Source organism: Rissa tridactyla, chromosome 2 (assembly GCF_028500815.1).
Source record: "Rissa tridactyla isolate bRisTri1 chromosome 2, bRisTri1.patW.cur.20221130, whole genome shotgun sequence".
Taxonomy (NCBI): Eukaryota; Metazoa; Chordata; class Aves; order Charadriiformes; family Laridae; genus Rissa; species Rissa tridactyla.
Genome location: NC_071467.1, coordinates 38,010,991 through 38,032,498, shown reverse-complemented (window position 1 = coordinate 38,032,498; position 21,508 = coordinate 38,010,991). Strand labels below are relative to the sequence as shown.

At 36.4% G+C, this 21,508-nt stretch overlaps 1 protein-coding gene across 1 annotated transcript in view; it reads right to left on the bottom strand.

Moving 5' to 3' along the window:
- ARFGEF1 (ADP ribosylation factor guanine nucleotide exchange factor 1) overlaps positions 1-21,508 on the bottom strand; it is a 95,916-nt gene that overhangs the window by 44,000 nt on the left and 30,408 nt on the right. The window contains exons 2-9 of the mRNA XM_054192994.1: positions 20,147-20,177; positions 15,859-16,015; positions 14,736-14,882; positions 6,412-6,591; positions 4,070-4,343; positions 3,418-3,531; positions 2,634-2,806; positions 1,396-1,529 (exon numbers count right to left, since the gene is read on the bottom strand). Coding sequence (XP_054048969.1) covers positions 1,396-1,529; positions 2,634-2,806; positions 3,418-3,531; positions 4,070-4,343; positions 6,412-6,591; positions 14,736-14,882; positions 15,859-16,015; positions 20,147-20,177 — 1,210 coding nt within the window. The remainder of the gene's footprint in view (positions 1-1,395; positions 1,530-2,633; positions 2,807-3,417; positions 3,532-4,069; positions 4,344-6,411; positions 6,592-14,735; positions 14,883-15,858; positions 16,016-20,146; positions 20,178-21,508) is intronic.

Below are 21,508 nucleotides of genomic sequence, written 5' to 3'. Positions count from 1 at the left end.
TTAGTGCCTCAGAACCACCAATAAATTCTAGGCACTTCTCCAAACACAGGACGTCTTCGAAAGCCGTTGCAGCTAATTCTTGTCACCCTAAATGCCGTTTCCTCCATTTTGTTCTATATGAAGAGCTTAATCAGTTCCAATACGAACGTCAAGGACTCCATGGATTCAGATGAAATGCTCCAAGTGCCTCAATAGCTATTGCTGCTCTTCCACAGGGAGGTAATCCATTAAAGCTTTCAATAAATGGACGGTCTCAGTCTCAGAGAACTGCCTAAACCTACAGGATTTCCATGGCATTTCCTGGAAGACAAATTCTCAAAAACAGTGAGGAAAAACCTCATGCCTCCATCGTCATTCTTGAATGTCCTGACTTTCCATACTGCATCGCTAGATAACAATTTGAAAATGGTTCAAAGCCCTTTCTACTAAATCTTATTTTTTTTCAGCTTATTAAAACCACGACACATATCGGCAATTAAATTAAACTGTCTTAAAGTTACCTGCTTTAAAAGTTAGACCTTGGAACAGGTCTGATTTTGAAGAATACTAGGCCTTTGACTGTCACCAGAAGTCATACTAGTTTTAATATCTTAGGAACAAAACAGCATCCCTCTTAGAAAATTATTACTGATTGTTCCTAATGTGCAAAACAAGCCGTATATATACATTCTATCCAAGATCGGAGAAGCAAAGCTCTTTGCCAACACTCACAACTAATACTGGCACCCATCTATAAAGGAGAATATCTCTTTTGGTTTACAATGAACAATTCTCTGAGTCAAATTGAAAACATGGTATCTTCAGTCACAGGACAAGATTTCCAAAACAGCCAAAGACAAACTTTGTTTTAAAAACATTTGTGTTTAGATTAAGGAGGCTGTCAAAAGTGTCCAACCTGAGCAAAAGAATGAAACACCATATCATTAATTTCTCATAACCAGTACCAGCTCAAAGTTATATTAAGGTGAATTAGAGTCAGGTATGCGTACTGGATATCCAATACAAAAAAGGTGTAAGAAGTTGTGGGGCATAAATAGCAATGGTTACAAACATAGGTATTACTTAAAAGCAGAGCAACATTAGCTGAGACCAAAAATTCCTGAAGACCTTCTTCATAAACCCTCTTGAAAAGCACTATAAAGAGCAATTGGGAAGAACAGGATGTACCTACAGGAAGCATAAGCATTGTTAAGAAACTTCTAAACAGGTAGATGTTTAGAAGGAGTTGCTTTCATTTAACATACAAAACATAAAAGTACCTTTTCAAAGCTTCTAGGTTCTTTTTACCATACTGTTATTTTCTTAATAACTGAGGACTCTTAAAAAATATTGAAATAATTTGGTTTTATTTTCAAATAGGAAAGATTCATTATGAGAATTCTTAATTCTGCTTACTTTGGATCTGGCGGTCCATCTGACAGGGGCTTCATGGAGAGTTTACACAGTGACCTGAATACAAGGAAGGCATCCTTTTGTAAAATGTGGGAAAACTTAGCACCAGGGGTAGGTCCTGAAGAATTTCCAGATTCCTAAAGAAGTTAACATATTTCAGTATTCCATTTTGCATTAGCAGGGTGTGTAGGGAAATCCCCACCTCCTAGCAACAAGAAGTTAACATATTATACAAATATAACCAATTCACTATAGCTTTACGGTCTCAAGACTAAACTAAAACAAAACAAAATATTCTGCAGTCCAGTTAAAATGGACAAACTCACTAAAAAAATTGCCATTTCAGTAAAAGTCAGAATTAATTAATGACTGTCACGAAATTAGGTATGTCAAGTTTAAGTAAGGTAACTTGCGGTGAATTGCTTTCAGACATTTTCAGTAGATAACTAGTTTAAAAAATTAAACAACCAAAAACTTTGACATTTTAACAGAATGTGAGCAGTTACATATCTGTGGCAAGATATATTCAGTAAAATATCTATGGTACAATCATCACCCCTATTACTAACTTCTCACAATTCTGTATTGTTTCTTATATAAGCAACATGTTTAATGTTAATCTTCTATTTGCATGGCATATGTGACTGTAGCTTTTTAAGCTTAAAATCTGTTATTCCCAAACCAAATTGCTTAGTACACTTCAGTTGATAGTGCACACATGCTGATATCCGATACAACAGATGGAGTATATTTTCACATCCTTTTGTTAATGAAAATCAAATCCTCTCAGGCATGAAACTTTTAATCTGAAACCACTGCAGCAATGTCATGCTACAGGCTTCAAATTTCTATTTATCATTTGAAAAGAGCGCACTGAAATTATACAGGTATGTCTGTAATTGGCTACATTTTTCACTATATATATTTAATGCTAGTTTTACAGTTTCTCAAGAGCACTTCAAAAAACAGGGAACTAAGTTCTCTAATCTTGTAACAGTGTACTCTATGGGGCAGCTAAAAATGTGCTAAGATAAAAAAGGCATCGCATGCAAAATTTACTTACAAAAAAGTAATTTCAATAGCACATTAAAATAGAATAATGTTTAGAACATGATTTAATACTTGAAATTCATCTGAGTAACGTGTTTTATGGAATTATATTAAACACTCTTTGTACAAGTGTTGGGCAACATTTAAAACATGACTTTTTTCAGTATTTCCTAATTTATAACTGCTTGTACCTGAGTATCGTTGGAAGAGACAGATAATCTGTCATCAGGTAAAGATGGTGTGTAAGCAACAGAAATTGGAGTCCCTGGAATTCCATTTGCCTGAATGTTTTCACTGTCACTGCCATCCTCTAATGTTACAATTGTGCCATCACCACCTGCACTTTCAGCAGTCCCTTCCACATCTATCAGAAAAGATGTCATAATTATAAACAAATGTTACATAAGAATGCAAAATAAAAAGGGCTTTTAAATCTAACATTTAAATACTAAAACAATCATAAGAAAAGTATCATAAGGAGGAGCTTAATGCAGAATTTACAACTAAAAAAATCCAAATATTCTTAATTCCCACTAGTGAAAATTACAATAAAAAAATTACTTATAACTTTACATTGTCAGGTTCACCATTCTACCAAGTTTCCAAGCAATACTGAGGGCGGGGGGAAGCCACTGATTTGATATACCCTTTCCAACAAACTGAAAAATGTAGCACTACATTGCTACTACAGAGACAGGCCCATTTGTGAAGAGTTTATGTGGAAACTAAACAGAAAAAAAAAGGAATAAGAATTCGTATTTCAAGAAGAACATTAGTCTCCAACATAGATAGTGTAAATTAATGCATGAAATCTTGTCCATTTCACTGTTAAGTAATACACAGGCAACTGAAAGTGTTTTCTTCAGCATGTAAGTGTTATTAAAATAACGAGGTATTTTAGTTAAATATTTAAAAGTGTCAAAATAATTCTTAGTGTCAAGATTCAGTCACTGTTGGCTAGACAGATATTAATACCTCCAACTACTATGTTCACCATTTCCTGCACAATACTTTCAACAATTTCTTGCGCCTTCTCTTCACACTCATTGCTTTCACCATCATATGTTCCTCCATCAGCTTTAGAAAGATCTTTAAAAAGAAAAACAAACCCAAACAAATATTAGTGAGAAACTCGGAAATTAAGCCGCTATTTTACTTGCATTTCGTATTTAAAAATTCAATTACAAATCTATTAATAGGAGAGTATACATTAAAAAAAATAATCTGTGTTTGGATGCTTTGAAAATAGTATTTGCAGAACATAAGCATTCCAGTGTTTAACCTGTAAATGGTAATTAATCCATGGGCCTATGCCAACAAAAGACATAATTTTTGTATTTTCATGTACATTAAACACAGAAGACTTACCAGTTTTGAGACAGTATTTTCAAAAACTGTCACAATATTACATAGATGCAATGAGGAATCTTTGCTAGAGTGACTAGGATACTCATGATAAAGTTTAACAGTGGTAACAAGGACAAAAGGCATTCTGCATTAGTCACCTATTTGAAAATATATGCCTGACTCCAGATTTGGGGGGGGGGGGGCAGGGAGGCAATCCTCAAGCCTTTCTTTTTACAGACCTTTTCCCTCCCTCCATGAAACAGAAATACACACTGATTACTTTCTGCTGCTGTGGCTTGGTCGGCTTCTGTCTGTTCATTTTCAGCACTAGAAATATCAGATCCATTTTCTGCCTCTATATCTTCTTGAAGGTTCTTGTCCACATCGTTTGTGCTGTGATCGAGCTCTCTCTCATGTTCTTTGGACAGCTGATCAGTCTGTGTTGGAATATGTCTCAATTGAGGTGACTCAGGCTCATGGTGGCTTACTGGAGACTGCTGTAGATGATGCTGCTGTCTGTGTCTTTCCTTTTCCATCTGTTTGGCTTCCTGAAGCTACAAAAACATTCCAATCACACAAGAATTTCACTATAAAAATAAAACAATGAGCTGTATACATATGGTATACATTATTTTTATAAACATGAGATCTCTATTGTCTCTGCTTATACAGGGCCTTCATAAAGCTGTAACAGATTAAGAAAACGCATCCTTTGCATTATTATAAATAATTTTAGTATCACGGGATAAACCCTTGCAAGAGGGCTTCTTTCCAGCTACACACATTACACTTAACCATACCTTCACTCTGGAAGAGGGGCATGACTAAACTACACATGGTATAGACCAAAAGTTGTCTGCCTGCCCCATAAGGAAGTCCAGCCAGTAGACGTGACGATATACAAGGACTGCATGGAGAAACATCAAGGCAGATTTATTTTCCTTTTTGAAAGCTCTCACTAAGAGAAAAACATTGGAGAACTTACAAGCCTTCTGTCATCCTACAAACACGTGGCAGTAAGGGAAAGACTAATAAAATAAAATATAATAAATAAAAAATACAATAATAATACAATAAAAATACAATGAAAATAAATAAAATAAAATAAAATAAAATAAAATAAAATAAAATAAAATAAAATAAAATAAAATAAAATAAAATAAAATAAAATAAAATAAAATAAAATAAAATAATAAAATAAAATAAAACAAAACTGACTAAACACCCGGGGGAAAACCAAAAACGGGAGTTAAAATTGAAAAGAGCAGCATTTCCAAAACACTACAGAAGACAGATACTCAGGAAGAAATCATCATACTTAAGATAAAGACATTTTAGTTTCATGGTTCCTTGATCTGGAATCTCCGGAAAGGGAAGAATTTCTGTAACTTGTCTAATGGATTAAGGTAACAGACATTAAAGTCAAACCAAAGCACGGTGTTCTTTGAGGCGATGCTCTAAGGACTGGATTTCTATTCCCACAGAGCCTAGTGTTTACCAAAAGTTCTGTAACTTTTTGTACTTTTATCTTGGCTGCTCTGATCTCAGCCCTTTACTCTTCCCCTTAAAGCTTTCTATGCTGCATCTTCTGGGGTGCTACAGAGCCCTGAGTAGACACTACCTTTCAAACTACAGCTCAAATAATTCCTTCTAGCATTTGTTAGCTATTATATTAAAATAACTGCCCTGAGTATGCAAAACAAGCAGAACTGCTTATCAACTGCACAGATTTCACAAAGCACTCGAGTACTGTATGGCTTTTGCCATGACTTATCATAAATACGATGTCTCCTGAATCTTTGACTGTGATGGTACCACATACCAATGCAGTTGCTTCTAAGAGGAAAGTAAGAAAGTACTACATGTTCTTAGAGAAAACTTAAAGTTTGTAATAATACGGCAGAATTACTTCTAGAGGTAGCTAGGAATTCAACCAGTTCTCAAATCTGGGCATCTGCTTCCTTGTTTGCTTGTTGTTTGGGTGTTTTTTTTTTGTTTGTTTTGTTTTGTTTTTTTTTGTTTATTTTTTGTTTTGTTTTGTTTTTTTTTTTAAATAGGAATTAGGACAATTACTTTGCCTTATTGATCTTTACTATCAGGAGTCGAAGGCACAGAGCAGATGCTGGGGTCCCTGCTGACAACTCACAATAGCAATTTCAGTGACATTTAAGTATCTGTTAGTGACTACCACACATGAGGATGCTAAAAAATGTAAACGATTACATGACTGCAGAGGTTTTTTTGGTTTGGGTGGGGTTTTTTTGGGTTTTAATCATGGATTAGTTCCAACATTGGAGCATTTCACAAACACTAATGTACTCCATATGCACTCTTATGTAGGTAGTGTGGCATCTCCTGACAGTAGAAACTGAAGCTGAATACATCCGTTAAATAAAGAGGACCAGTACAAGAAGTTTAAATCCTATATAACATCCCCCAAAATACATTTCACACCTATTTCAGAGTGCAAAACAGAAAAACAACAATGTAAGATATCTGATTTATTATTTTTTTTCAAAAGTTAGGAAAGCCAAAAAGCTTTAATAATAATGACAAAACCAATCTCTCAATCTGGTTTGCTTTTCAGAGCTAGTTTCTATATAAAGATACTGAGATACTCACGGCTTGATTTTCCATACGTGCAAAAATGACATTCAGCATTTGTGTTAGAGTGGCCTTGGCTGTGGTTTGATTTATGAGATTTTTGCTTGCTAGATAGATATTGTAACATGTTCTTACAGCTTGTAGCACTGTTCCTTCGTGGATTTCTATGTGTTGAGATGTTACTGCAGTGAGCAAAGCCTAAACAAATAAACACACATATATATGTATGTTTTCCAGTCAAAACTTTTCTTGCCAATCAAACGGTTTGCAAATGAATATCAAAATTTATACATTTAAAATATAACTAAGTACGTATCTTGAACTGCAGTTTAATTAAGTTCTCCCATGTTCTCTTGTAGCCATATCAGAACATCAGACATACATATCAGTTATATTAAATTCAGAGTGTTTTTAATCAACATACCTAGGAGCAAGAAGTAACCAATGGAGTTATCAGACAGGTAGTTAATAAAAGTCATACTAGAATTTTCTAGACACAAAACATGAACAACAGACTACCTGTTGAAATCTGGAAAGCAATCCAAAGGGTCCAGAAGTTGTTTTACAAATGAATGTAAATGGGAAGAAGAGCGACTGAGTATGATATTAGGCAGTTTAAGTGCAACAGCTACCCTTTCTAAACACTCTTTGAGTAGATAATGCTAGAATATTGTGTTGCCGTCTCGGAAAGAAAGAAGTGAATTTCTACAATTTGAGTTAGTATTTGCTTCTCTTTTTTTACAAAAAAAAAAAAAGCTAATAAGCCTCTAAAAGATCAGGTAACAGAGAAGTAAGGAACACATGGTCTTTTATGTGAGACAGAGGCAGGCAGGATTAAAGAGCAGAAATAGCAGATGAAAACTGAGTACAGGGTGTGAAGACACTGTCAGAGGTGCATGTTGGAGAGTGGAAAGAAAGGGGAAGAGCTTGGTCCACAATAGAACAAACATGTTTATTCTGAACACTGTATTCCAACAGAAGAAATCAGGGAATTTTATGCATTAAAGACTTTGATAGAGTTCATGATTTAATGAGACGTTTACAGTAAGTAAGAAAGAGCCATAAGCACTGGAAAAGATCACAGTTTTTTAAGTTTATCACAGTTACAAACAAAAGTTATTTTAAGTGTGTGTAATTCACTCATCAAACCATGCCTCATTTCTCTTACTGATATTGTCAGCACCTCTGTCCACACGTGGCACAAACAAGTGGAGAAAGACTATCTATTGCTCACTCAAACCCTTTAAAAATTACTGTACAGCTTAACAGGAAAAAGAAAATCAAAGACCCACCCTGCTGAGCTGTTGCTAAAGAGACTTGAATTCTATTCCTAGATAAGCAGTATGCTTAAGGTCCCTTCTTATTCTACCTGTGGTGCCTCAGTTCTCTCACCAGTGGACATAGGGAGGTACATTTATGGATGACTGTACTGACATTTCTTACTGGAAAGTATATATTCTTATCTGCATAACCACTAAATAGCATCTCACACCACAAAGTAGTACTGCTTAAATACCCACTAGAAGCATTTTTATTAAAAATTAAAAGAAAAAAATATTTTCCAAAGCACTACTGTTTGGGCCCAATACAGTAAGTATTTAGATTTATTTAAGATTTCTTTCACCCAATTCCAAAAGATAACACTGAGACACACACAATATGTCAGTTTAAGAACCACCTACAATTTCTCACTTGGAAGATAGGGTCTCTTACTGCCTACCATTTAGGACACTAACAAAAACTGGCAGGGGTATGAAGTCTCCATCTCTTTTATTCTAGCTATATCATTCATAAAGTTACTCCTTTGTGTCACACACTGTCTCCTTGTTAAATTCCCGTGACTAAGAATTTGATATTTGCAAGTCCAATTTTAACTTCCATCTCAGTTCAGTGAAGTCTTCTTTTTTTTCCCCCCAACTTTTAGTAATAGGAGAAAATGCCTGCTAGTAGAAAAAGGTGACAAGGCTATAAATGGGTTGTGTGCTCTTTTGTTTTAATTGGCGTAACAGCCTGAATTTCCCAAGTCTCTTCAGTATACTTGTTATGACTAATAGAGCTTGGTTCTTTTCACACCACCTGACAAGGCGGTGTGGAGGCGAAGAAATGTTTACACACACCCCCCGACATACCTCCTTAACATACTAATCCAAATTCACTGACTAATTACATCTTCTATGCAGACTGAGAAAACAGTCTTTCCAGCAGGGCATCTCCTTGCAGTTACCTAACTTTAAAGAGTTCAACTTGGCTACAGAGGTGCTGACAGTCACTTCTTTGGGTTTCTTTTCTTCTCAGGCACTAGAGACAACAAACTCTACCCAACACTACACATGTTTGTAAACTGATAATGCATTTGATAAACATTTTTAACTGTGATCTTTTGCTAATATCTTCCATGTTCCTTCCAATTTGGAGCCATCCTTGGCCTATTAGTCATCCTTACTTCATGTCTCAATGCCATTTCTCTTACTCTACTATCACAATCCAGCAGAAGTATGAGGATGAACATGAGACAGGAAGTATTTTACAATTACTTTCTGACAACATCCTTCCCTCTTGGCAGCTTCCATTTAGGGCTCAATTTGACAGCATGCCCTAAACAACATCACTTCATTCTTTTCCAGAACAGAGTTCATCATTACCACAACTGGAGTGACAGCTAACCCCAAGAAACCACAGGTTACGATGAGGAGCAGCAGTCCTGCTCCTCTGAAACCCTCGTCAACTCAGATGTTAGAAAACTAATCCTTCCCTTTCTCACTTTATCAGTTTTTGTCAGATTACTCCCCGACCTTACTCTGAGGCCAAACAGCTACTAGGTCTAATGCAAGGAGGAAGACAGGGGAGACAGAGATAAGTCGAAGGCAACCACCTCAGCCACAGTCCCCAGTTAAACAGGATTACACAAAATCCCAAAACTGCTACACAGCAATGCACGTCCTTGAGAGATGGAACAACAAAAGCTCTGCCATCCTCCCAGCCATACTCTTACTGCTTACTTTGCAACAGCTCTGGGGCATGAAGTCACCTGTGCTATCTTAACAGCAACACATTAATACAATTAAAACAGAACAAAAAAACCCCACATGTGGTTTTACGGTGTTTGGGGGTTTGTTTGTTTGTTTTAAAAGTTACTTGATTCAGAGTATTAAATGCATGCCAGGACAAAGGATGGGATAGGACAACATCTGGGAGCAAAGCCAGGACAGGAAAGTGCCTCTCTACAGAGGTCAGAACAGCGAGCTACAGCAATGGCTCTACCAACTACGGAGTCACAGCATTAGGTTGCTCTTTTCTATCATGGCAAAGATTCGCTGCTCAAGGCTTTTTGCAGTTGACTTCCCACTCCCTCTGGTCACGCTTAGCTCATCTGTTTTCATCCAGTGTGAGCTAAGGAGAGATGATTACTTCACTGTACACCTCCCCTTTGCTGTTCTTTAGGCACAGAAGGAAACCTTTGTAAAAACACTGTTAGCACTACCTCATTACACTTCGGCTCCTTCCACTCAAGTTTTCCTTGTCACAAAGCACCAACAGCCAACAAGCTTTCCTTGCCCTGAAACTACTGGCTATCATCCTGACTGTGAGACTGTTTCCTTAGGCTTTCCTTAGTCACCCACACCTATTGTTCTGTATTTGAGAGAGACCCTATTGTTCTGTGCCTCTACCTAGTTACTATAAATAAACCTTACTCATTTTTATAAACAACTACCAGATAGGTTTGCAAAAGGAGAAAAATCTTCAGGATCGGTTATTGAGTTACAGATTATCAAATCTCTGTATGACATCCATACTATTTTTTTCTTTTAGCCTGGAGCATGTTTGCTTATTTATTTTTCCCTTTATTATTCCCTATTATGTAAAAAGAATGTATTAGAACAGTACAGGAAGCATCGCGATTTGTGAGGCAAAACAAATGTAGTTTAAAAAATGAACTAAATTAACATTAATTCTCTAATAAAAACATGCAGCATCTATCTGTACCTGTAAATTTTTCACTCCTCTCACACTGAATATTCTGCAAGAACAGAATGGTTACGGTGAAAGAAAGTAACTACAACCAGGAAAACGATTTAAGAACACACAAGAGGCGGATGCACCTACGTATACACTTGCTAGGAAGCCGAGTTTTCAACACAGGGTAATTTTTTTCTCAGCCAACTCTGATCATCTTATCTTTGGAAGATTTATGACAGTACAGCCGTGATCTGTTCAACACAGGCTTACTTTGAGTAAAATACTTGTAACTCAGTTGCCTGGGAACTCCTGACTACTTGAGACAGTGGCCCTAACCCCTCTCTCTAGTGTATTAGCTACTGGAACCACATAATTCCATTTTCTTTGAGAAGAACTATAGGGTTATTTTTAATAACTTTTTTTTTTTAAAAGTCAACTTGAAGTCCCCACATTAACTTACAACAAAATAATGTGTTACTATGGACTGACTTTTGGAAAAGTGCAGGAGACTTAAGTCCTTAAACCACAAAACAAAATACACATCAAATAACTTTCACCAATAAATCATTTTTCAACGAGTGACACCCACAATAAATCATACACAATGCAGTAATACACTTCTCCAAGCAACATTTTCTTTTTGAGTGATAAGGTTATCTCCTGCTTTTTACCATTTCCAAGTTAGCAACTTATGTTATATATTTACCACAGCTTTAAAAGACTTGTTTACCTAACTTAGTTTACCAACTTTGAATAGCTATGGAAATACACTGTAAGGGTATGAAAAATAGAAAAAAATATTGTGCTTCCTTGCAGCATGATTTCACAGTCAAGACAGTGTTTTAAATCAACATGTCATATCCTAGATTCTACACCAGATTTCAGTAATAATGGATCATGAATTAACACTTACTATTTGCTTAAAACTAGTATTTTTTTCTACTTAAATCAATTTTAAGAAAAAATAATCCATATTCATAAGCATGTGGTCTTGAAAATGCCGTGAAACACACTGAAGGACTATGACTGTGGAGACTGCAGAAAGAACAAAACTATGCTCCAGTTTCTCCTATGGAGGGGAATATAAAGAATATAAATTATATAAGAATATAAAGCTATATTTAGTTTTATCACTGGAAAGATAGATGTTCAAAATGAATTGGAATCTAATATGGAATTAAACGGATGTGTATTTTGCAAAACAGAAGTATTTCATGTCCAACTCTGAAAATGTAATCCTTCTCTAAAAAAATAAAATTCCAAATGATAGGATAGCACTTTCAGGTTAAGTAACCATTCCCAGCCATTAACTTAAGATGAAAGCCTGAAAATACAAATATTCAGAAATAAAACCTCCTGCATTGTTATTTCAATTCTCAAATCATTCCATAATCCATAGCTCCTTTTCATCTCAGCAGGAGGAATTCAGCTTTCTACAATCTTTTTATAGGAAAGAACAACCACACTACTACATGATATCGTAGATAATTAAGTTACTAAGATAGCATTCGACACTACTGAAACGCAACAGGATATGGAATTGAAGAAGTTTTTTCTAAGAGTCTTCTCAATTTGGAATCTGTTTTCATACAAGTTTTGTTATCATTCTTTCAAACCTATCATAATTCTCCTTATTCCTCAGAACTAATTAGCTTTTACAGTCTTCCCATTCTGTAATCAACAATGAGTCGTCCTCTATTTTTAGTTAGTTTCAAAAGGTGACTTGTGCAAGCAGTGTTTGATTCAACTTTCCTTCTTCCATGGCCACCAGTCATACTGACAGCATGACTAGTTGTAAGAAGACACATACAGGAGTCGACCTATCAACAGTCTATTGCACATGGAAGACTCAGAAAGCAGTCACATTCAACTACAGCTATCAAGCACACACAAAGATTTTTCTTTGCCAAACACAGATGAGGATAAACAGTTAATCTCATGGTCCCATCCCTATTCAGGGGCAAAAAGGCCAAACAGAAATGTAAACAAGAACTTCAACTAAAACTATGCAGGTGTCAACAGGAAGTTTGCACACACAGACCACAAATGCCACAGTAGCCCTAGCAGAGCAAGCCTGAAGGCAAAACGGTTCAATCAACAGAGACTGTTTCAAAAGTAATTTGAATAAACAATTTTTAATGGCAGCAGTAGCGTAATGACTGACTGACTTTCTGCCCCAGCAATCCCCACCGTAACAACTGAACAAAAATTTGCATGGCGTCCCATCAAAATTATACCGAATAAAACTAAACTACAAGAGGAAGGAAGGAAAAGGGCAACTTCCCCATCTGGTTCATCACGGAGCCTCCAGATGAAGAACAAGGGGATTACAGAGATGAGAACATGCAAGCAGAAAAAGGGGCAGAAAAGTTAAATCGGCCACCCTGTTAGAATTACCACCAGACACACCTCTAAGCTTAGATACCTAAAAAGAGACAAATCACACTCCTCAGTCTCAGCAAGATTATTTCCTTGGCAGTCAGCAGGAAGCTATTTTCAGAATGCCTAAGCAGCACTGGTTGTTGGGAACCTGCTTAAAATGACTCCACTACCGGAAAGCCAACTAGTAACTACCTAGCAAACAGCACTGCGTGTGAACTCTTACCCAACACCAGCTCCCAGACGTTAGGCTGGGGGCAGCACGCTACGTGAGGGCTGTCCATTCAGCGTGGAGAACTGAGATAACCCTCCAGGGAGGAAAGTATCTGAGTGATCAAAGGTTCTCAGACTTTACTGTGGTGGTGGTGACGCAGCTGCCCCGCGGGAACACTGCTCATGTTCTGAACAACAGTCTGGGAGTGCCAACACAGAAAGCAGGAGACCCAGGTCCCCTGCCTTCTATCCCCCTGATGGAACTAAAATTTTTCAGAGAATGTACTAATCACCAGGACCACAGAAGAGCCTGAAAAGACACATGATCCATCCTTCAAATCATACGGGAGAAGCAGGGTCCACACTCAGCCCAGAACTGAAGTTACGAAGCTTAAGAGACTTGGCAGTTTCATTATTCCTGCACAAGAAGTCAAAAATTCTGGTCTTTGCTACGATGATTTCTAATTTTGATGCTTTTTGTAGTGTCCAGTGTATTGGACAAACACGGAGTCAAATTCAAAACAGTACTCTCCACATTCCCAGGCATTATAACACGGCAATTAGCTAAGTCTAAACAGACAAAAGAAGGAGGCACTAAATGAACTTACACACTTAACACATTTTACAATTGTTGAAAAATTTACTTTCTCCACTGTTTTCTTGGACAGAAGGAATTTCAGCTCGGATACCCCCTTTCAGGCAAGAGGTTAACTTGTTAACATCCTGACCAAGGGCTGAGAGGATCAGAATAAGAAAGCATTCGGAGAGAAAGTATTACAGTGAGAGGGAGATACAACTGTTGCATCCACTGAAAGTCTAAATCAACAAAAATTTCCCTTTGCAACATGAAAAATGTCTTAAACGCTTGGGCAAAACAACACAACAAATCTAGACAATGGCAGCATAAACCAACATTTGTAACAACTATCTGCTGGAGAAGTGGAGTGTCAAGAAAAAGGAAGATTTGAGCTATGAAAAGGAGTAGAACAAAGTACCTTCTTTGCAGTAAAACAAATAAACACAATCTGCAAGAAATGTCAACACTTCATGACATGTATATAGAAGAATAGGAGGTAACAAACACTTCATTCCTCATAACTAACTATAATTGTATTCTTCACTATTGCTCATCATCACAATCATTAAAAGACTAGTCTTACAGGAGTATGGTATGGTATTTCCACTAGGTGGCTAACTTCTCTTAGGTGGCATAATAATTTCCCCGTAATAAATACCCGTAACTAATGAGTGCAATCAGAAAAATGCTGAAGTTACCCAGAAACACTTATTTGTACAAACTCTTCGTGACATGTTTACATAAGCTATGGAAAGAAACCCTAGACCTCCTTCAAGCAAAAGTCTATGACAAAGCAGCACAAAGCTACCATGGTAACGCCTGACTGTCAGGTCTAATTGCATTTCATAAAATAATTCCAAAATGTTTTTAAAAATCTGCTGCTTAATTACCACCTTCCCCACTGGGAGTGCAGGAATATTTGATAATAGTTTCTCACAATTAGAGAGCTCCACAGGTCTGCTGTGAATGAAATCTCACCCAGTGGTCTGTGCACAGGACTTCAGGTCACAACCATGAATTCACTCAAGAGGCAATGGGAGACAGTAGGGGAAGGAGCATAAGGCAGGGAGCTTCCATCTCAAACAAACAGGATCAAGAAAATATTTTAAAATTACCAGTACATCTACAAATTAAACACTTCTGCTTTTGAACTCTGAGGCCATGAACCTCTTCCTGCTGTCACCACCATAAATACTGGAAGTATTAATCACATTACCTTTATTATTTGTAGCTGAACCCCTTCATCTGTTTGAGGGCCTTGAAAACAGCCACATATTGTCTCGATAATTCTATCAATTAATTTTTTGCCTGGAGCTGTACTGTCTGGAGCATTCCCTGTCAAGTGCCCATATGCTATAAGTTTCTGGAGAGGAGAAAAAAAAAACCACATTAAAAAGCTTAAAAAATAAGTCAGACTTTTGTTATAATAATTAAATTCACTTGATAGCTCTAACTTGCACAGAACAATTAAACCAGTACATTTTACCCCAAGTCTCATAGGACATGAAGGGTTTTTTTTAAATGTCCTCAAGATTTATTCAGTTTTCACTCAGCAACTGCAATACAAAGTTGTCAGCAAGCTTAACATTAAAGCTTTTGTTCATCACTTGATGTTTTAAAACAAACAGGACTCTAAAAACTCACATCACACAATTCTTCATATGTAGTCAGCACACGAATGCTTTTAACACCAGACAAACCAGCTGCGAATGCTTTCTATTTAACCTGCTTGCTAGTTTTCCGATTTTAAGTGTTCTATTATCCCTCTCTCTCTCGGTCTTCAATACTTTGAAATAGAATTTATTACAAAATTAACAAAATCCTCTTTCAAACACTTCAGGCATGAGAGTATTCGTAACTCTCCATGGCCCACCTACTTAAAAAATACATGGAGTAGCAAGGCATCATAGTGCAACAGCATGTCAGGCATGCACGTGCCTGTGAATGTAAATGTATTAATTGAGTTCACTGTTCAGTAGAAGCAAATGGCTAAATTCCATGCTGTAGAATTTGTTTTGAAAACATTACAGGAGCCTACAAGTTTTGACAGACTAGGCATCTCAAATTGAAAATGTTTTACTGCAATTATAAATAGCATAAAAAGAATTTGATAATGCTACACCTGCTGTGTTAGTTCAACACATAGATATACACATGAAAATAGGTAGTTGTACACTAACATAATAAAACTGACCCAAATATGTAACTGTGGCAATACATATGCAGTAACAGCAAAACAATGACATTATTTCTTACACACAACTGTACTTCCCCTCCAAACCAACAGAATGTGATAGTTAAAGACAGAATTGACGGTTAAAGCTCATCTTCATACAAACCTGTAAACAATCTAGAGATGTACTGACAATCCTGGGGCACTTTGACTGGCACGCCAATTCAAACGGTAGGAAGTATTTGTCTGCTTCAATGAAGCTTGTCTTTGATTTCACAGGTGGAAGAGTGCTTGAACCAGGCTTTGCTTCTCCATGAGGGGGACTAAACAGAATGATTGTATTAGAGTGCTATAAGGGATCACACAGCTAGTTATCACCACCACAATGTTCATGAATGAAATAAAACATCCAGAAAATTAACATTAAGAAAGAGTAACTTGTATGAAGTTAACACAACAGTAATATGGTGGTATAAATATTCTTAACAGCTTTTATACTTCATCTGTCTCCTTTATGGATGAGGCAAATTGACCCATTTGCACACTAAGTAGATATTCGGTGGCCCCTGCCGGTTTGAAGGCATGAAGACTTGTTTCCTCTGAAAATAGGAAAAGACAAAAATACAACTTGCTAAAAATTTTCATGACCCTGACATCTAAGAACAGCTCAACCCCTGTATTACGATATGAATTTGGTTCAGTACTTTAGAGAAAATACTTCAATTTTGGAGATTAAATCCTATCTGAACTTCAATCCTGGACCTACTCAGGGAAAAAACACACAAACAAAAAAAACCCAACACAAAAAAAACCCCAAACTTTGCTCTATCTATCTGTGCTTCAGATGACACCACACAATTTAAGAGTTCCGTGGTTACCAATGTAACTCACTTGGGCAATGTATCCAAAATGACTAACTGTACAAAATTTGAGAAAATTATTAGCCGGTGAATTCTTACTGCTTAAAGCACCTTTAGAAGAGGCACACTCATTAATACTTAGCTACACAGGACAATAAAGAATGGGTAATTTTTCAGTAATTTGTGTGCATCAATGCAGTTTGCCTATGACTCAAAGCAAGATGTTCGGATTTTTCATTTCAGAGAATACCTCATGACCTTTATATAAAGCATTCTTTATATAAAAGGTAAACTACACTGATTTACACAGTGGTATAAATGGCATTAAAAAAAAAAAAGAGTATGATTTTGTATTCTGTAGTGAAATAATACAAATTTATTGCAGTAATTAAAATAAATCTTTACAGAACAACTTATTTCAAATCCAGGCCCTATGCATTTGTTGCAAATTAAATCAGATGCTTCAAGGAATGCAGATGGTAGAAAATACAGGTTTTTCACGTTGCTTAAAAAGAAGAATTAATTGCTAACAGTCTACTATAGATCCAAAGAATGAATGCAGTGCCAAGGATCATGGAGAGAGCCTTAAACTGACCAATATGATAAATTATCAAGTTCAGCTTTTCAAGGAGCAAGGTGGATTGTCCTTGAGAAGATGTTTTGTACCACATTCAAACAGCCTTCCTTGTTTAGGCTGCTTTTAAAAGGGCACCTAAATTCTAAGTCTTAGTGGTGGTTAATTAGTGTTAAGACTCTACTTTCTACTAAATGATTTTTCTTTTGAAGGTTTAAGGATTTATCCTTATAATTTATTTTATTTTTTTCTGAAGAAGAGCAAAGGTTTGTTTTTCTGTTGGATGCATAACTTTATTGCCCAATATTGTTTTGCTGGAAACAGAGCTCTTTTGGACAAACCGCAAATCAGATAAGTTGCAGAGGAGTACGTGACTCTTCTATGTTCTTAAACCTCTCTGAAATTTCTATAAAAGCTTTCTCTGAGGAATGGAAGGGCGGTATCTCTTGACTCATGTCTTATGACAAGACTGTTCTTCATCTAGTGATTATGTCTATTGAAACCATTAAAATTAGGTTAAAAGAGCGCTCTGAAAATAAAACCAGAATTTTTCAGAAACAAGCAGGCCACGTTAAAATTACAAAAATGAAGAACCCACGCCACAGAAGCAACTGCAGAAGCATGAAGCTTCTCTTAATTGAAAGCTATTGAAAAATGCCCAAAACAATAAATATGGAAGATGATGCTCCACTTGTTTCTGGAAAGATAACTCAATAAGCTCATCACCTTGGTGATGATGAAAGGGAAGAGGATAGCAGGGAGAGGGGAAAGAGAAACCCAAAAGGTCTTTTCTTCTTAATGTCAGCAAAGAAATTAATTCAGCTGTTTTTTGTTTTCCAGCAGACTGTGAAATCAGAAACTGTCCCTAACAAAACTTTCTTCTACCAAGGGATCTATCAATCACAAAAATTATGAATTATGCTGTTATTTATGCATCAGCCATAGAAACAGACTAAGGTATGTATCAAACAATGAATTCTTAAAATTATTTTGGCAGCATTTGCTGTGTAATGGTTACATAAATCAGCCTGTCCTTTTCTATTCCGTTGCCCTCCGCCCCACCAGCAAACACCAGTTCCGTTGAGGAAACAAACAACGAAACAAAAGAAGTAGTTTTCCATGCAAAATTTCTGGGAGGTGGAAGTGATCTATTTTTCGATGCATTCCAGCTTAACCGTGAGATCAGTTTCCTTGAACAGGGACTAGAAAAATTTAAAGAATAATTATTATTGGAAGTTCCTTTTCAGCATATTAAAATCTCAATTACAGAAGTAAGAAGCTGAAAATAACTGGATAAACTAAGAGGTTTCTCTATTCTAAGGCCTAGAAAAAACAGTATTTTCTACTACGTCTAAAAAAATTGACTCTACAGTAAGAATAGGGCAAACCCATTCACAGTTTCCAAGCCCAGCAATGCCTTCACACCAGCAAAAGGCTACTGTCAAAATAAAGACAGCAGTGAAGAAGACAAAATCTATTTAGAGAATGCACATAGGCAGGTAAGACATACACATTATACCCCCCAAAATATCAGAATATTAACAGGACAGAATTTAAGCATATGAAGTTCAGCAATGTCTGAGCCATGCTTGTACAAATCATTATAATTCAGCACACTCGTTAGTTTTAGCATGGTATTTAACTACAGGATCAGGTATTCCTTTCCCTTATTCAGTGCCCAGAACAAATATCCCTCACTGAATATCTAACGTTAAGCATTTTTTCCTTATGGTGCTTCACAATGTGGACTTCTGCTTTATTTACACTGCTCTAAGTAAAACCTGTTATAAAACCACACTATTACTTTCTGTCTGAGACTGTCTTGTGGTGCTTGGTACAGCATTTTCTGAACACTACACAAATATGAAATGTATTTTTACAACCTTACTATGAGCTGATGATACTGACTTTATTTTGCTGGTGGAAACTGAAGCAGAGTGACTCAGTCAGATGCATTTACTAATTTTTTATGTGCCCAATTTGATAAACTGTGAGACTAAATTTTTCAGCACAGTTGACATTATATTGTCCTTTACATCTTCTGAAACAAAGCCATCTTCTGGCTTCCTTTCCAGCTAGAAGCGCGTACCTTTTCCAAACCTAAACCTGTAGATTTCAGCTCAAATACCCAGGAGATGAAGCAGAAGTCATTAGCATCCAATTTTGACAGCTGTGGTTTAAATGATTTGCCTGAATCATTCTGTAACAGAAATTCAGTTACAGGGCAGAATGCAGGTCCCCAAGCAGCACTCAGCTGTTTAAGCCATAAGAACACTTTCATCATCAGTTTCACCCACCGATCCGATTCTTTCACCAAGTGGGATAAACAGTCTTTACCACACAGCCCTGACTCACGGTTAGCAACGTACACTAAATGAGGAAGAAGATCCCGTGGAACATGTAATTATATACTAATAATGGATTCCAGTTTACCAATACTTAAAAATTTACTTGTTGATAGCAAAAGAGTGCTGAATGTCAGTTTTGGCTTCTACCTTCACTTGTAGAGCACTTGCCTCCAGATATCTACACCTATTCCCTAACAAGGTACTTTCCAGACACTATCTTTTCAAATTACACTAGTTTTCTCTACCCATTCCCACTCTCTCACCCCAACCTCCTCCCCTTGGTTCAAGTCTTTCATTTGCGTCACAGGCAAATAAATCCCTGAACCCACTTCAACAGTCTTTTAAGCTCGGGTCCCTCCACCAATACCTTCTTTCTGTGCCATCCACAAAGACCTTTTATTAATCTTGAGCCCCATTCCTACCCTCCCCAGCCAAACTGCCTTCTCCCGCTAAGCTATCTTCTGCCTCTACTCCCAAGCCCCATGCCTTGCACCATAACAGCTAGTCACAGAAGGCAGCACTTTTAGCACGTTTCCAGATACCACCAACCTTGCGAAATACATTGAAAATACTTTTCAGAGAGAGCCCATACTCCCAATGCAGAATAAGTATGATACACATTTTAAGAAGTTAAAAGCACACTATCACTCAATACAATGAACTATCACATACCTTTGCTTTTCTGTTTCAGCCTTTATTTCCTCTGTAAAATGAAACAAAGGTATAGTTATGGAAATGGTATCATAACCACAGATATAAAATTAAATAACTGAAAACAACTGGAAAGCAAAACTATTTAGGCAAACATTTGAAACCAGCATTAGTTTAAAACAGAAAATACATGTTTATAAGCAGTTTCATAAGACCTTCTACTCTTTACCTGTACTGGCTGCAAACTGTATCAAAATTACTTTACAAATCTATATTCAAAACTTAATACTTAAATTTATATCCAATCATGCCAGGTAAACACCACATCCCTAGAATGTTTCTGCCAAGACATTAGCAAGCTCTTTTCACAGCTCATGTATATAGAAATAATGAGGAAAACACAAATAGTATTAAAACTCTTAATCAATAAAGGATATACTGCTTGTTAAACATGGATTATACAGAAAAATAAGGAAACCACTATGCTGATTCTTACATGAAACCTTGGTGACTAATAATTATCTTTTGTTTTAAACAGTACTAGACACCACAGTAATGACTAAAGAGGAAGGAAAAAACCAGTCTGTAGCACCTCTATTTCATACTATTTCAAAATATATTAAAACAGAAGGACTAATAGTTTGATGCTGTGGCAAGATATTCTAAGTAATTTTTCACAATACATTTTAAAAGTAATTTTAAATTACTGAAACTAATTTTAGGGAACACCTTCAATTCCAAGAGTACTTTGGTCTGTATTGTCTAGTTATTTAGCATACTTAAATTCCATAAAGACTAAGATTTCCAATGTTGCAGAAATACATTCTTGAAATAAAATGTACAGGATAAGTATGAAAAAATATATATATGTTTTAAGAAATCACCTTGGGAAATAAATTCCAAGATCAAGTCCTGCTCAAACATGCAAAACCACGATCAATTAAAAACAACAATTACTTTGATTTTTGTGTATAAACTTTAAACTAGTGGCACGAATTGATTCTGACAAAAAAAAGAGTATTTCTAACTAAGCTCCCATGCAGCAAAAGCACACTTCGTCTGTGTCCTATCCCTCATTTCCCATTTCAGTCATATTGACTCAATTACATAACACAGGTTACCAAGTTTGATATTTTATCACAAATCACCAGTATCAAATGTTTACTAATAGACATCAAGAAAAGTGAACATTAGGAATGCACGTCAACCTAAAATCGAAGTCTTATTTCTGATATGACTGATGCTCCTGTTTACCCCCAGTAAAACCCAGAGGTTGGTGGTTCATCCAAGAACCAGACAGTCCAGAAGTGGTTCAAATCTGTGTTACCCAGGACTAGACAAAACATGAAAGTAATTCCATATTCCAGATGTTCAATATTCCTC